Consider the following 12,173-nt stretch of genomic DNA (forward strand, 5'->3'; position numbering starts at 1 on the left):
TACACAGAAAAATCATCCATAAATATTTCAATGGATTTTTTAAGCATATCAGAAAAGATGGACATCATACACCTTTAAAAGGTGGCTGGAGCATTACAAAGTCCGAATGGCATTCTTCTGAAAGCAAAAGTGCCATAGGGACAAGTAAATGTGGTTTTCTCTTGGTCTTCCGGAGAAATGGCTATTTGATTGTACCCTGAATAACCATCCAAGAAATAATAGAACTCCTTTCCGGCTAGCCTATCCAACATTTGGTCAATGAAAGGCAGTGGAAAATGGTCTTTTTGGGTAGCCTTGTTTAGTTTCCTATAGTCCATGCATATTCTCCAACCGGAGACAACTCTAGTAGGGATAAGTTCATTTTTGTCATTTGTGATGACTGTGAACCCTCCCTTTTTTGGAACACATTGGACTAGACTAACCCAAGAACTGCTGGCAATCGGAAAAATAATTCCGGCATCTAACCATTTTAAAATCTCCTTTTTGACTACCTCTTTTATGACAGGGTTTAGCCTTCGTTGGGGTTCTATGGAAGTGAAATTTTTATCTTCTAGGATGATCTTGTGTTGACAAATAGAGGGACTAATCCCTTTAAGGTCAGCAATGGTCCATCCGAAGGCTTTCTTATGCAATTTCAACATATCCAGAAGTTTCTTTTCTTGATGCAATTCTAGGGTAGATGAGATAATGACAGGCAATTTGCCTTCTTCTCCTAGAAAAGCATATTTTAGATGGGATGTGAGTTGTTTCAACTCCAAATCAGGTGGTGATTCTATGGACGGGGTAAAGTCTTTGTGCTCATTATTTTCTAGCAGCTCAAATGCTGCAGCATCCACTGGGACAATATCAGTTCCTATTTTCTCTATTTCTTCAACATCTCCTTCTATTTCCTCATCAAACTCCTCTTCCAACTTAAAGTTCTTCTGAATTCCTTCTTCAAAGCACATTTCCTCTATCTCAGATATTCTTGAACACTCTTCCAAGTAATCAGGGTACTTTAGAGAGTTGAAGACATTAAATGTTACTTTCTGGTCTTGGAGTCTCATAGTCAATTCTCCTTTTTGGACGTCTATCAAAGTTCTTCCAGTGGCTAGAAATGGTCTTCCTAATATAATAGGAATGTCCTTATCTGCCTCAAAGTCTAGAATGATAAAGTTCGCCGGAAATATGAACTTGTCAACTTGTACTAAAACATCTTCAATTTTTCCCTTAGGATATGCTATGGACTTGTTGGCCAATTGGAGTGTGACTGTGGTTGGTCTAGCTTCTCCTATGCCTAGGTTATTGAAAACAGACAAGGGCATAAGGTTGATACTAGCTCCCAAGTCACATAGGGCTTTCCCTATCTCCTTCCCTCCTATTGAACAAAGAATGGTAAAACTCCCTGGATCTTTTAGCTTAGGGGGTATGCTATTGGTCAAAAGCGCACTACATCCTTCGGTAAGGGCTACAGTTTCATACTCAGTCAACTTCTTTTTCTTGCTTAGGATGTCCTTCAGAAACTTGGCATAACTAGGCATTTGCTCAATTGCCTCAACAAGCGGGATGTTGATGTGCAATTCTTTAAACACATCCAAGAATTTTTTAAAGTGCAGTTCCTCTTTTTGATTCCTCAACCTTTGGGGGTAAGGAACATAAGGAGGGACTGGTTTTATCACATTCTTACTTGGAGGTGCTTAACAAGATGGATCCTGAATGCCTTAGGTCTTTGTGGTGCCCTTTGGAGGTTCAGATGAATTGCTAGCATCAAGCTTAGGGGTCTCTAATACATCAGTTTCTTTTGACTTCTTTAAGGCATCCTCCGGAAAGAGTAATGGAAAGTCTGATCTAGGGGGGACAGAAGTGGTTGTCTCCAATGCCTTTTCTCTAAGGGTAGGACCGGTCTTTCTTTGGCAGGAACCAATGCTGTAGCATCAACTTCTGTCAAAATTGGTGCACTATCTTTGGGTACTTTTTCTTTCAACTCCTTCCCACTCCTAAGGGTCACTACTTTCACATGTTCCTGACCTAGGTCTCTAGGGACCTCTGTATTACTGGGCAAGGTACCTAGGGCTCGATTGCTTTGGTTAAGCGCAAGTTGACTAACTTGAGTTTCTAAATTCCTGATGGCCGCACTTTGTTGATATATCAAAGTTTGGTTTTGTGCAAAAAGTCCTTTAATCATTGCTTCCAAAGAAGATGATTCTGTCTGTGGAGGAGGTTTGGTCTGAAAAGGTGGTTGTGAGTTTTGAAAACCTTGTTGGTGATTCTGAGAGTTAGAACTATTTCCATGATGTTGCGATTGGAAATTAGAAGTTCCTTGTTGTTTATGGACTGGTGGGTTTAAACTGGGACTGTTCTAAGAAAAGTTTGGATGCTGTTTCCAGCTGGCATTATAGGTATTGGAATAGGGATTAACTCGGTTATAAACATAGTTTACTGATTCAGCATTATGAGGACAGTGTTCAAACGAGTGTTCGCTGCCACAGCACACGCATTGCACAGATAGGACTGTTTGGACTGGTGTATTAGCAGCTTGCTGTCCTTCCTGACCGGAAGTTAAATTTTTCAACATGTTGGTCATGGAGGTAAGCTGGGCTGTTAATGCAGTATATGCATCTACATCATGTATCCCCGCAGTCTTTTTCTGTGACTGAGCGTGTGGGTCGGTCCAATGTCCATTGTTTGCCGAAATCTTTTCTAGGATTTCATATCCTTCATTATAGGTCATAGCTGTAAAGGCTCCGCCTGCAGTCGCATCGAGCATTTGTTTTGCCATGGGATTTAACCCATTGTAAAACGTCTAGAGTTGAATACAGTACAGAATGCCATGGTGCGGGCATATCCTTAGCAACTCATTGAACCTTTCCCACGCGTCAGGAACAGCCTCATCGTCCATTTGTTTGAAAAGACAAATCTCATTTCTGGACTTAGCGTTCCTTGTTGGTGGGAAATGTCTTCGCAAAATAAATTTCGCCATGTTACTCCATGACGGCACAGAACCCGGAGTTAATGAGCTAAACCATGTTTTTGCCCGATCCCTCAAGGAAAATGGAAACAAAGTGAGTCTTAGAGCGTCATTTGACACTCCCGGGATCAAGAAAGCATCAGTGATTTCCATTAAAGATTTTAAATGCGAATGTGGGTCCTCCGAAGGTAATCCGGCAAATTGGCAATTTGTTTGCAACATGTGAAACATTATCGGTTTGAGTTCAAAATGGAGAGCGGTCATATGTGGCCTAACTATTGCGGAATTTAATTGCTCAAAATCCGGAATAGCATAATCCATGATCCTCTCATTTTTGGAATTTGCCAAATTAATTATGTTCGGAGTTTGTGCTCTTTGGTGCTCATTAGGTTCCGATTCCGTGTCCAAAATATTACCATTATGGGGATGTTCTTGTTCAAAGTTCGGAAATTGTGAGATTTGCTCAAAACCCGGCGGTTGGTTTTTCAAATGTGGTATTTCCGGATCAATTGGGGTAGGTAACGCCATATTAGGAGGGAGTAGAGCAAAAAATGTTCTTTGAGCCCTCCTCAGATGGTGAAACGTTCTCCCAATATCGGGATCAAATTCGAAAAATTCCCCGCGTTGTGACCGTGGCATACACCACTTTAAAAATGATTCCGATGGTATTAGAAATATCAAATCTTTTACTTTACTGAAAATAAAACTTTAGCGAAGCAGTCCCCGGCAACGGCGCCAAAAATCTAGTCGGTTATATTTCACACCTTTAGACTAATGAAATTAGGCCACAAAGCAAGTATACAATACGGCCTAACGTCGTCTTTCCAAGTAATAAAGTGGTACAAGTACCGGATTATCGTCCACAGGGATTGTAGCCAAAGTTAGATTAGAGTCCAATGAAAGAGATGATTTCAGATGATGATTTTGAAGACTTTTGTTTGATTTTAAGGTGATCCAAAACAGAATACAGAACAAATATAAGAAGCAAGGGTGTAAGACTTAAGGTGAGACCCAAACGCAAATTCCAGCAGCCAATGCTATAGGAATGCTATAGCAAGCAGTGTTTCAAAACTAAGTTCCACCATCTATTTTTAAGGCATTCCTCTCGGACTTCACCATTTCACTATCTTATGGCTTTCCATCCATATCTCTATGTGGTGTCCGGACCGGGGATAGTGACACAATGGTGTTTTCAAAATATATGGAGAAACAAATCTCTTTGTTAAAAATAACTCTCTCGAGTCGATTCCCATATCATTCGAGTTGGCGTGTTCTTGATAGTTCATCTCTGAATCTATCACACTTTGACACTTTTGAAGAGCGACCAACCCGTTGGGAGTTAAGTTTTGAAAAACATAAATGACAAGTCTCCTTGTCGGCAACTTTCTCAAGTCTACCTCTTATGTCATCCAAGTTGACGTGCTTATTGATGGCTTATCTCTAAGTCCATCGCACTTTAACACTTTCAAGTGATCAACCSGTCAAGAAGTGTGCTTGGTTTTTATAAAAACTCAAATGAAACAATGAAACGTCATTTACGAAAAAACTTAGCTACTTTTGTTTGGTTTGAAAATCTCACCTTTCCGTCTTACACCCAAGCTATAAAAGTTTAGCTACTCATAACGGAAAGTAAAAAATAAATAACGGAAAATAAAGACATAAATGTAAATTGCGTAAAGTAAATAACGAGAAAACAAATGACGGAAAAATAAATGACGAGAAAATAAACGACGGGAATGTAAATTGCAGGAAAGTAAATTGCGGAAATTAAATAACGGAAAGTAAATGACAATAAACGTAAAGGAGCATAAAATAAAGACGAGAAAATAAAAGACGAGAATTTAAAGAAGGAAAATTGAAAACTTAAGAACTTGGAATTTTCTCAAAAGTTGCTCTCAAAATCAGCCCTAACTAGCTGATTTTGATTCTTCAAATATGATATAAGTTGTGTTTAAACAAATGGCCAAGCTCCCCTATTTATACAAAAAGTGTAGCACAAAACAACAAACTTTAACCCACTAGTTAATGACCAAAAAACTAATAAACAATGGAATCCTAGGCACAAGATGATCCATTAGTCCAAAAATCCTTGATTAATAAAATCTTCCAGCTGGCATCTAGTTGTCATCCAATCAGCATCCAAAAGTCAGCAGCTTAATCGTTAAGCCCTTGCCAAACCGTGTACGTAACAGGTGGTTGCAGCTGTAATGCTGCAGCATCAGGCTGTTTTACAAAAAAAATCTTCGTTAGCTTTTATTTTTATGTCCCAACAAGTTAAACCACAATATTTCAGCTCCATAACAAAAGTATAAAGAAATAAATCAAAATGACTCAAAGTGGGAATGAAAGGAAACTAATTTTAACTAAAAAGACGCAAAACGGATGCATTATGTGTTGAATTCTTAACACATATCACTCATTCTCAGAAGCAACATCTAACCACTTTTTCTTTTCAGCTAACTCCTTAGCTAATAAAATTCTTCTTTGCTGCATTCTTTCTTTCAATAGCAAAAGATTTTCTCTCATCATCCAGATTCTTTTGAATAGCAACATTACTCTTTGAAAGCTCGAAACACTTCTTATCGGATTCTTTCCTCTTAGTTTCAAATTTAGCTCTTTCTACAATAATCATCTTTTCAAAATCAATGATTTGTTGTGAAAGCTTCATAGTATTCAACTCAAATGCCTTTATCTTGCTTTCAAAAATCTTCCTTTCAGCATCAAACTTCCTTTCAGCCTCTGTAAACATATCCTTCTCTTTTTCAAGTTCCTTTCTTTCAGCATCCTTTTCTTTTCTTCCTCAAACTCTTTGCTTTCAGATTCTAAATCTTTCTTAATTTCATAAACTCTAGATGTCAATCTGGAATTGTCTCTTAACAGATCATAGTTTCTCATTTGTTTTTCACTAAGATAAACATTTTTTACCAACAAGTTCATCTATCTCTGCTTGTAGAAACTTCTTTTCTTTTTCAATTTTATTCAAATCTTGTTTGATCTCCTTAGCCCAAACTAAATTTGAATGATTCTCACAAAAGATCTCTACATACTTTTCTTGTTCCTTTTTCAGTCTTTTCTCCAAATCAGAAACTTTTTCCCTTTTAGTTCCTTGATCTCTTTTTCTAACATAAATATCATTTCAAACAATTCAAAAGATTGATTAACACTTGATCTTTTAAAACAGTTCAAAAGTCAAAAAAAAAATCAGATTATCACTCCTTATCGCCCAACTAATGCTTATGTCCTAACTTTCTTATCGCCCAACTTTGCTAATCGCTCAGCCTTGATTATCGAACAAAAAGATCACTTATCGCTCAAGACATGAGTGATGAGGACTTCACTGGATAAAACTGTGAATGATGAAGGGGGGTTATCGAATAATGCTTTGAGCGATAAAAAGGGTTATCGCTCAATGCTTTGAGCGATGAAAAGGGTTATCGCTAAAAAATTGAAAGATGACAAAAATACAAGTTTCAGCCAGGCGATGAAAGGGCTATCACGTAAAACACTAAGCGATGAAAAAGTAGTAATCGGACAACAACGATTCAAAGGAAATTTATTGAGCGATGAACACTTGCTTATCGCCCAATGAACGTTTAACAAACGATGAAGGAACAGTTAAACAGATTATGCAAAAACAATCCAAAATACACTCAAATTGAATCAAAATTGAATAAAACTTGCACAGATTAATACACAAACTTACCACAAACAAGTTTTAAGCAACAAATTCATCCAAAAACATATTAAATTGATCAAGAACGGCAAGAATAGTTTCGAACTCAAGAAATTTAAAAATCCAAAATTGAAACACCAAATGATTCAATTATACAATGGAATGATACCAATCAATTATAAATGATATTCACACAAAATACAATCAAAATCAATCACAAAAACATACAGATTATCGAATTCAAGAATTAAAATAGTAGGAATAAGAGTTTGACTAAAAATTGAAAGTTTTGATCAATCAATCAATTCTTCAAATCAATCTGATTCTCTGGTTGCTATTTTCCTGCTTTGATACCAATTAATGTTCCAGTTATTAATCAATCAAACATAAAACTTCAAGAACAATTATAAGACCAACAATGACAGATCACATAAAAGTATAGAGAGAGAGTTTTTCAAAAGATTTTCTATTAGCTTCAATGATGCGTACAAAAGATTCTTCAAAGTTCAAGTACAAAGGTTCAAAGTTACATTCTAAAAACAAAGGAACAAACCTATTTATACAAGGAAAATACAAAGGAAATAAAAAACTTGAATACAACATTTAAGCACAAAGCATTGAACCCAATATATAATTATAATCGTCTCATCAACACCTTTAAAATGAATCAGTATTGAATATTTTAAATTTTATTATATTATTAAATATCATAAATATGTAGTGAGTTATTTTGAAAACTTATATGTTAGGACTGAATTTCAGGGTTAAATTGTATTCGTCTTGAAAGTTACTATTGTCTATAATTAAAATAGACATCGTGTTTGATTTTGTGTGTATAGTTTAACTTTGACTAGGCTTTTATGTTTGACCCTATAAATAGGGTGTTTCTTTGTAATCTTGTGTGAGGATACTTCATTGTAATATCATATACGTAATAGAGAGTTTGACCACATTTGGATGCATTGACTTTTTCTCTCTACTTCTCCTACATGTTCTTAATAGAAAATCATGTCTGCCATTGATAATTTGAAGGTTTCTTGAAGATTGATCATATAAGGGATACACAATTGGTATCAGAACACGTTTGCAGGAAATCTGATTGAAGAAATCTTCATGAATTGCACAATTTTCTGGAAATTTCAGCTTCTTATTCTTGATGTTCATATATATGTTCTTGAATGTTCATCTTTTTCTTCATAAATTTTCTCATAAATCTCTCATTTTTGAACAATTGATTGTTAAAATTGTGTTCATTATGTACGGATTTAAATCGTGAATCGGTTTCATTCTTTCATTTACATGATTTTGTTTTTGAAAGTAAAAAATTTAGAGATTTTATGAAGTATTGATGTTCTTCATGTTCATGTGAAAACTCATAAAAAAGGTAGAGTTTGATCCAAAGTTTGTATAAACTTTTGTAATATTTGTGTTTGTGGGTTGTTTTGATCTAATCTTGGTTGTCTTTTACGATTGAATCTTGTTAGTTGACCGGATTAGAGACTGCAGTAAGTGTTTGACCGGATATGAGGTTATGTAGACTATGTGTTTGAGATGAGAGGACTTCTGAGCGATTTAGCATCACACTTATTGAAGTCTTGACTGAATTCGGACACTAGCTGAGCTAGGTTTGAGCGAATTCGGACACTAGGTGAGATAAGATTGAGCGAATTCGGACACTAGGTGAGCTAGGTTTGAGCGAATTCGGACACTAGNTTGAGCGAATTCGGACACTAGGTGAGCTAGGTTTGAGCGAATTCGGACACTAGGTGAGCTAGGTTTGAGCGAATTTGGACACTAGGTGAGCGATTTTTCAAGTGAAGTAAGCTATTTATACTTAGTATTTTTGCTAAACTTGTGAGCGAGTTAGGGAGCAGAGTGAGCGAACTTGTGGTGTTCGATTTAGATGTTTAGGTGAGTGTTTTAGAGACACTTCTTGAGCGGACTTGAGCAGTTTAAGGCACACCTCTTGAGCGGATTCGTACATCTCTTGTGCGGATTCGTACATCTCTTGTGCGGACTTGATCGGATTAAGCTTCATACAGTGAGCAATTTAGAGTTTGCAGTAAGCGGATTAGTGATCAGACTTGAGCGTTATACTTTCTTGTCTTGAGCGGATTAAGAGTGAGTGAAAGCGATTTAGTTTAAGTCTTGTGTAGACTTAACCGGATTTAGCTATGAGCAGATTGAGATCACAGCTTTGATCAGATTCATACATAATTCCTTGAGCAGTTTAGATTCATGAGGTATGCGATTTAAGTACATAGGTTGATATTCTTGCATGCTAATCTCGTCCGGCCATTATTATTTCATGTGCATGGTGTTCATATTAAATTGTCCAAATTGGTCAACAAGGTGTCCGAATTTGATTACAAGTTTATCAAAACTATTGGGCGTCTAGATTTAATCAAAGTGTCAAGATTGTCATATTTGGTTGAGTATTGAAATTTTGTTTAATTTTCATCTGTTTGAGAATTGTGTGAAGTGTGAATTTTTTTAGAGAAATTGTGTAATTCTTTTAGTTCGTTTTTCTTTAATCATTTTTTTAACTGCATAGATCCTGTATTTGATCAATCTTATTTTTTGTCTAAATKGYAGATATTCTAGAGAAGGAGAATCAAGAGATGAGAGCTCAGATTTGCAAGCTGGAAACAAGCATTGTGGACTATAAAAAAAATATATAAACATTTTTATGAGAACCATTCTAATGTAGAATTCATGACAAATATGCAAAAAGAGTGTGTGTTCCACTTTAATGATCAATCTTCATAAAACCTTGATAACAATGGCAGATCTGAGATTTTGACTCAAGAACATTAAGATGAACTTGTAAGAACATAGAGAGAGAGATGAGAGGAAAAGTCAATTCTTCAAATCTGGTCAAACCTCTTATTACGTATCAGATTTACAAAATAAGCTCCCTCTCTTAGAATTACAAAGACTTACCCTATTTATAGGGTCAAACATCTAAACACAAGTCAAAGTCAAACCTGCCTAAGAAAATTCAAACACGATGACTTTTACAATTATAGACAATATTTAACTTTCAAGACGAATACAATTTAATACTGATTTTCAGTCCTAACAAAGAGCATAAAGAGGTTTTAGAAAAAGTTGAGAATGATTTAAAAAATCAAATTAATAAACTTGAAAATTCTCTGAATGATGTAAGAAAAGATTATGATAATGAATTGAAAACATGGAGCAAGTCTAATAATGATCTATTTCACAAACTCCAAGAAGTTCAGAGTGAATTGAGAGCTGAAAGAAATTATTCAGGTAGAAAGCATTCTAAAACTGATAAATTTCATAATTCTGAAAGTGACATGGTTGAGCTAAGAAAGCTTCTGAATCTAGAGAAAGAAAAGGTTTTAGAAGTGGAAAAGAATTTGAATAATGAAAGGGAAGTTTTTGAGAAAGAAAAGAAGAGAGTGGTTGAACTAGAAAGAAAATTTAAAGCTGAACGTATATCTTATGAAAATAAGATTAATTCACTTGAGCTCAATGCTAAATTTCTTTTGAATCAAATTTCAGATTTTGAACAACTTATCATCTTGGAACGAGCCAAGGTTGATAAAGAAAAGAAAGAGGCTGAACAAAAACAAAAAGCTCTAGATGAAGAGAAAAGGTTGTTTGTTCTTGAGAAGAGAAGTACTGTCAAGAAACATGCTGCAATTGCCAAAGAGCTTACTGAGAAAAAGAATTGGCTTGACATTGCTTCGGAGAATGATGAGGGCAGTTCAGATGAAGAAAGAAAGAAGTTTGAGAAAGAAAGAAAAATGTTTGAAAAGATGAAGAAATAATTATAAGGTAAATTTTTGGATACTTCAAAGAAGTTGTCTGATCTAGAGACAGAACTTGTGTCTGAATTGAACATGAGAACTGAACTTAAGAAGAATTATGATTTAGTTGCTGATGAGAGAGATCAGTTAATAAAGAAAGTTTCAGACTTTTCAAGAGCTGAAAACTCAACTAGTTCTCAATCTCAATGTAAAACTTGTTTTTATAACTGTTCCAGTGTTAAATCCAACAGTTATTCAAGCAGTCCTAAATCAACTGTTTCTAAGAACAAGTCTCATCCTTCAAATCAGTTTTATCAAGGATATGTCATTGGATCACCCAATAATTTTTCAAAAGCTAGTATGGGGTTAATAAAGCTGATTCTGTTTCATCTTATACACCTGTTGTTACTAACTCTATTCTTCCTTGCATTGTGAGATCCACTAATGATCTGATCAATCTTAGCAAGAGAAGAATTATGTGCTCAACATGTAGAACCAATGATTTTGTCAATAAGAAAAGATTCAAAAGGTGGCATGGAGATAACAGCTATCAAAACAGTTCGAAAGGTAAGAACATGTATGATCACAATAATTGGTATGAGTCATATTCTATTTCTGGTCATCCTGTTCAAAGTACTAAAAAGAATATATCTAATAGGAATAGATGGTTTGGAAGTTACAACATACCCCAACCCGATACTAACAAAATAGGACCCAAATTCATTTGGGTACCAAAATCTACTTAATCTGGTTTTGCAGGTGTGTCAACTTTGTGCTGATCAGAATATCATATCAGTGATACATCAATACAGGGGGAGTTGTAATTTATTCCAAACAAGGCTTCTGAACATTTCAGTTCAGGACCCGTGCTTTACCGAAAGTGGTTTCTAAACACTCAGTTTAGAACCCGTGTTTAAAATGTTTCCTTTATTTTTTTTAATTTTTTGAGCTAAACTGAAACATTACTGAAATCAACTTTCTAGGGGGAGTCTCTAGAAGTTTTAAATAAATGTTTTTGGAAAGTGAACAATTTTTTTTTTGGGAAACGAGTACTTTTTATGAACATGTATTTCCTGAGATTTTACTTGCGTAATTTCTCATCGTACATAACTCAAATACCTGTTTCAGCTATTCTTCAAACTGTTATTATCACGTCTCTTATATAAAATCATTTTCGGTGATAATACACTCGTTTGTATTCAAAGATTATTTTTCTGATATTTTTTTTCTTTGATTGATACACATTCGATAATTCTTTGAATATCAGATTTTGTAAATTTGTTCTTACAGATCTTCATTCATTTCTCTCGCATACCGAATAATCTGATCATTGTCGCATCATTTTTTCATTGATTGTGCTTAAAGCCAAATATCTTGATCAATTTTTATCTGATCAGTGTGCTTTATCTGAAATATTATTTTTTGATCAACTGTTTGTGATCAACTGCGCATAATACTAAATTTTAGGAGGGACTGAGTGCTTATCATAAATACCTCTATGGAATGTCAGAACTGACAAACCTACCCAAGAGGACAACCATATCGGAGTGAGCTTTATATACAAAAGGGTTTGTGTGTTGAGATTAAAATGAAAATGAGGGGTAGTTGTTATGAGCTAAAAGAATTGACGAGAGTTGTGTCAGGGTTAAAAGAATATAAGAATCTTATTCCAAACTTTTAAAATCCAGGCATACCACATAATCTATTAGTTCTCAATTCTTTGGAGACTAATATTGAAAAAGGCAAAGCCCAGGCCAATTCTTGTCACAACCCC

The 12,173-nt window shown here is 35.2% G+C and overlaps 1 protein-coding gene and 1 non-coding gene across 2 annotated transcripts; one reads left to right on the forward strand and one right to left on the reverse strand.

Moving 5' to 3' along the window:
* Positions 1-74: 74 nt before the first annotated feature.
* On the reverse strand, positions 75-1,520 carry LOC112504144. Its single transcript, XM_025108096.1, has 2 exons — positions 704-1,520; positions 75-658 (listed from the first exon to the last, which is right to left on the reverse strand). The coding sequence occupies exons 1-2, from the start codon at positions 1,518-1,520 to the stop codon at positions 75-77; spliced, it is 1,401 nt and encodes a 466-aa protein (XP_024963864.1).
* A 1,284-nt stretch (positions 1,521-2,804) lies between these two features.
* Positions 2,805-2,911, forward strand: LOC112504147. The gene has a single exon (XR_003068132.1). It is a non-coding gene; the product is annotated as a small nucleolar RNA R71 (small nucleolar RNA).
* The last annotated feature ends 9,262 nt before the right edge of the window (positions 2,912-12,173 follow it).

This window comes from Cynara cardunculus, unplaced genomic scaffold (genome assembly GCF_001531365.2).
Source record: "Cynara cardunculus var. scolymus isolate 2C unplaced genomic scaffold, CcrdV1 Un_Scaffold_4771, whole genome shotgun sequence".
NCBI classification, from domain to species: domain Eukaryota; kingdom Viridiplantae; phylum Streptophyta; class Magnoliopsida; order Asterales; family Asteraceae; genus Cynara; species Cynara cardunculus.

Excerpts from the sequence above, each read along its gene's own strand:
- LOC112504144 (XM_025108096.1), bottom strand. The coding sequence starts at position 1,520 with ATGCCTAGTTATGCCAAGTTTCTGAAGGACATCCTAAGCAAGAAAAAG. Across the intron at positions 659-703 it reads TGCTTTTCTAGGAGAAGAAG|AAAAGAAACTTCTGGATATG; the intron begins GCAAATTGCCTG and ends AATTGCATCAAG.